Genomic DNA, 4808 nt, shown 5'->3' on the forward strand with positions numbered 1-4808 from the left:
CCAGATAACAGTTTTGTCAAGTTAATAGATGTAGTAGTAAATGCTCTTTATTAAAGGGCAGTGGCGCCCCGATATTCATAATATTGTCAGGTTTGGGGATTCAAGATGTCTGACGCCACCATTGTTGGTAGAAAAGCAAATTTGATGTCAAAAAAATGGAAACCAAAAATCGAAAAACTAACGTCCACTAACTCAAGGGAGTGTAGTGCATAAAAACACACTGAAGCGCCGTAAGCACCGGAGAGCAAAGTGACAGAGACACTGAATCGCAGACGGACCGACAACCTGAACACACAAGAGACGCTCATTATATACCAAAGCCACCAGGTGACGACAATCACTCAGGGACAGGTGAAAGGGAGGGGGACAGCAATCAGACACCAGGAGGGGAAGTTCAAATAGCCTGAACTGAGAGACAGAGTCAGAATCTCACCAAAAACACCAGAGACAAACAAGAACCCTGGCAAATATACCAACAAAACATTCCAAATGAACTCTTCTGTTGCATGGGGGTGTCACACACATTTTTGCTTCACTATATTCAAGAAAAATCTGCCATTCCATAATATCAATAGGAGTGAATAGAGATCCATGTTTACTTGTGCACAAGGAAGAAAACTGCACATGTGCCACAATGTAAAATAAAAGAGGTTGTATGAGGAGACAGAGAAGCCCATTGCAGGACCTTGTGTGATATGACGGTAGGGCAATATCCTCAAGAAGTACCACAACATACAAGATTAAAGCACAATTTGTACATGGATGAGCCAGAAGGAAATTTATTTAATTTGTGATATAAAGGACATTTTGTGTGCTGTGACACCAAATCGTTGTGTTCATGTCAGAAATAGAAAGTGGGCACAGAGACTGGCCTCGCAGCCTGTTTGAAGTAAGGAAAGGGGTCACTAAGTGTTTTATCTGGGGGACACGACGATTTGATGCTTGCAGACCTTTCAAGGGGCTTTTTTTAAAACACAGATAAGAAGATTGGCAAGTGGCTCGGGGGGAGCAGTCACAACAAGCCCTGAAACTGAAAATCTCAGCAGGCACCAGGCCGAACTCCGGCCGCCTATTTTTCTCCCCTGATTTCCCTCAGTTGTGTATCCTGTCACACACTTCTTGATCATGTGACAACTCCCATGCTCTGCTCTGTATGATTTAAAACGTGCCTCTCCATTAAAGGAAGAGTCCATTAGCTTTCGGGGGACTAATCTGTGAAGAATGTTCTATCTGTGGGCGCTATCAGCAGGCCCTCCAGTCGAGGAAGGGTGATGTCTCCCGGTTTTAAAATGGATCCTGAGGGCAAGAGAGTAGTTTGCATGCCAAGTGACTCATGTCAAGTGGACATCCTTATCTGTGAAAGATGGGTGGCTCTATGTCGCGATGACTCTGCTGGTTTCGAGGGCTGGCCAGCATTCAGACATAGAGGACGCTGCGTACGGACTTCAGTTATGAACGGTCGGCGCTCTTATTTGAGGAGAGTCTCCGAAATGACAATAAAAAGTCTCTAAAACCAAAGGAGAAGGTGAAGAGGAGTGGGTTGGCGAGAGAAGCCGAGGTGGACCGGTTCAGGGCAGACTGCTCTACTCCAGGCAGATCGTCGCTCCTCGAGGCAGCCGGCAGCCACAGGCCGCCATGACAGAGTGGACTCTGCTCAAACGGCTCCTGGACGCGGTCCACCAGCACTCCACCATGATCGGCCGCCTGTGGCTCACCGTCATGGTCATCTTTCGGCTGCTCATTGTCGCCGTGGCGACCGAGGACGTGTACACCGACGAGCAGGAGATGTTTGTGTGCAACACGCTGCAGCCGGGCTGCTCCACCGTCTGCTACGACGCCTTTGCGCCCATCTCGCAGCCTCGCTTCTGGGTCTTCCACATCATCAGTGTCTCCACGCCGTCGCTCTGCTTCATCATCTACACGTGGCACAACTTGTCCAAGCTGCCGCAAAACACCAACCAGAGGCCGGGTCAGGCAGCGGGCGACGTCGCGGGGCAGGGAGGCCCACACGCAGTGCGAGACGGTGGACAGGCGGCTTACGATCGAAGCTGCGACTCCGACAGCTGCTCCATCCGCTCCCACAAGCACCTGGGTCACAGTCTGGTGGATGTATTGGAGGGCGTCGCCGCCCAGAGCCTCCAGAGGGAAGACCCCAACAACATCGCCTCACTGAGCCAGGCCAGAGCTTGTACGTTCAGGGAGGGGAGTGCACCCGGACAGGTCGTTCCCGGAGGAGTTCTATCCAAATGCTACGTCTTCCACGTGTGTTTACGGGCCATCCTGGAGGTGGGCTTCGTCCTGGCCCAGTGGAAGCTGTTTGGCTTCCAGGTGCCGGTTCACTTCCTCTGTACCTCGTCCCCATGCAGTCAGCCGGTGGACTGCTACGTCTCCAGGCCCACAGAAAAGACCATCTTCCTGCTCTTTATGTTCTGCGTTGGGGTTTTCTGCATCCTGCTCAACCTGCTGGAGCTCAACCACCTGGGCTGGAAGAAGATCCGTCAGGTGGTGAAGCTGCGGGAGAGGGCTTCCTGGGCAGGGTGTGCAGGTATGAAGGGCTACGAAACCTTCCCAGCAGATAGTCCCTCTCTTACGTCATCACTAGGCTACAGGGAAGTAACCAGCACTACATCTCTGCCCACTTTAGACCTGGTGGTGGGTCACCAGCCTGACTGGACATGTGCACTCAACTGTGGGAGGATGAGGGAGACCGAAGAGGTCAGAATGACCAGAACAGGGTTTCCAAAAGGACATGAGAGCCAAAAAGGAGAGAGGCAGCCTCTGAGGATGAAGAGGGAGAGCGGAGGGTCCAAGCAGAGGAGTGCTGAGGTCTGGATTTAATCTGAGACTCTGGAGAGGTTTAATGTTACTGATGTGTGATATTGTTCTATTGTATTTACTCTAGACACGTTGGAGGTGACGAGTGCTGCTTATGTTTACAGTAAAAATAAATCAGGATGAACTCCTTGTGCTCCCACTAAATCAAGGATATTCCTTCAGCAGGAGAAGTTCCAGTAAAATCTGCTCATAAACTCTACAAGAAGTTCTACATCAGCTTTCTTGATACAACTGACCTCAAAGATCTTGTTGTGCAGGGATGCATACTGGAGGTTTGTTTGTTTAAGCACATCTTTTCTTTTCTTTTTTTTTGCACTATTTATATGAGGAAAAGGTGAATATAATATGTCACACAGGGGTATTAAACATAAGGCCCATGAGCCAAAACTTTACCGCAAGAGGCTCTAATCTGGCTCAGTAAACAACCAAACAAATTGTAAAACTTTCAAGGAAAACATAGATTTTTTGTTCAGAACTTCTTAACACTAGCAGACACAACACTGACACGGAGCTGAGGTATTGGTGATGCTGCCATGAAAGATGGTGTTGCTATCAAACTAGGCCATGTTGTCAAGGGAGTTATAAAAACATGCATAATTTATCATTATGATTGGCTTTATGTTGCGATTGCAGTCATTCTTGGTTGTAACCGTTTGATTTTGTGAACATAGAGACATTTTCATCACAACAAAGAAAAACTTTAAAGTTTAAATTTCAAAGGTTGTCATAGGACTAATTTACCAGTCTGGCCCACTCAAAATGATATTTGGGCTGCATGTGGCCCCTGAACTAAAACGTGTTTGACATCCCTGATGTAAGAGATGATGATAACGTGCTTTTGAATTGAAGGATTCTAGACAGGACTCACTGTTATTCACTTGTAACGTCGCTGAACACCGTTAAAAGACAAGTGAAGGAAACATTTGAGAACGACGATGTAAAACACAAGACTGAACGGCAACTCAGTATTTCCTTCTCATTTATTTACGCAATATATTTATCATTATAATTATTTACAACATCTATAAAACACCTTTTGCATAAATTATGCTACTGAAAAAGAAATAAAAACACAGAACCGCGCAGCCACTTTCCTTTGCAGAGATGTGGGGTGTAAAACAAATACTGAGGAGGAAACTGCAAAGGCAAAAAACAGAGGTACAATGTTGAGAGAGAGAGAGAGAGAGAGAGAGAGAGAGAGAGAGAGAGAGAGAGAGAGAGAGAGAGAGAGAGAGAGAGAGAGAGAGAGAAATATCTTAATTTAGTGTCATCCGTCCATTCAAACAGTGAAACCAAGTGCAGAAATGACTGGTTGACACGGATTAATTGTTCTTTCAGTTCATAATCTGTAAACTAAATCAAGACAGTCAGTGTGTAGTTCAAATACAGTCTTTCATGTGTCTATTGAGAAGCAAAACGGCAAAACTAAACTGTGTCAAACACATTCCTCGGGGACTGTGATCATCAGGGTACAAATTCTAGAATAACAATCTTTAAAAACAAACAAACAAACAAAAAATAAAAAATCATCATGCAAATTCTTGAACATCTAAGCAGCTGCAAGCTAACATTAAGCATCCGATGCATTTTTCTTATTCTCTCTATTTTAAATAAAGTGAAGTTGGTCACACGATAAAAGGTGAAACTAAACCAGTGTACATTAAGAAGAAGAGCCATTGAGTCGATAACGGGAGTTTCGGCTCTTCATATTGTTGGGGACTCATTAACAGCTCAGCTCTTAAAAGACTTCAGTGGATTTCCAGCGAGAAAGTTTAAAAACTGTTCAATAAAAAACACAAAGTAGAACAGTGAGGCAAACTTATTTGGTACATTCACGCCACTTCTCTCTTTTTAACAGAAGAAAGACACCCGGTTGCACATTCTGACTTTGGATTCAGCAGCTATTCACTTCCTGTAATAAAAACCTCACATACGGACTTGAGAAAAGGGGAATGTTTGATTGTAGAAGTTTT

At 45.6% G+C, this 4808-nt stretch overlaps 1 protein-coding gene across 1 annotated transcript; it reads left to right on the forward strand.

The window, feature by feature from the left end:
- Window positions 1-1635: 1635 nt before the first annotated feature.
- On the forward strand, window positions 1636-2838 carry gjd6 (gap junction protein delta 6; the record flags this gene model as incomplete). The annotated part of the gene is made up of 1 exon (XM_080458100.1): window positions 1636-2838. One exon carries the CDS (start codon window positions 1636-1638, stop codon window positions 2836-2838), a length of 1203 nt encoding a protein of 400 aa, XP_080314226.1.
- Window positions 2839-4808: the final 1970 nt, after the last annotated feature.

This window comes from Lipophrys pholis (genome assembly GCF_963383615.2).
Source record: "Lipophrys pholis genome assembly, chromosome: 2".
In the NCBI taxonomy this organism is placed as follows: domain Eukaryota; kingdom Metazoa; phylum Chordata; class Actinopteri; order Blenniiformes; family Blenniidae; genus Lipophrys; species Lipophrys pholis.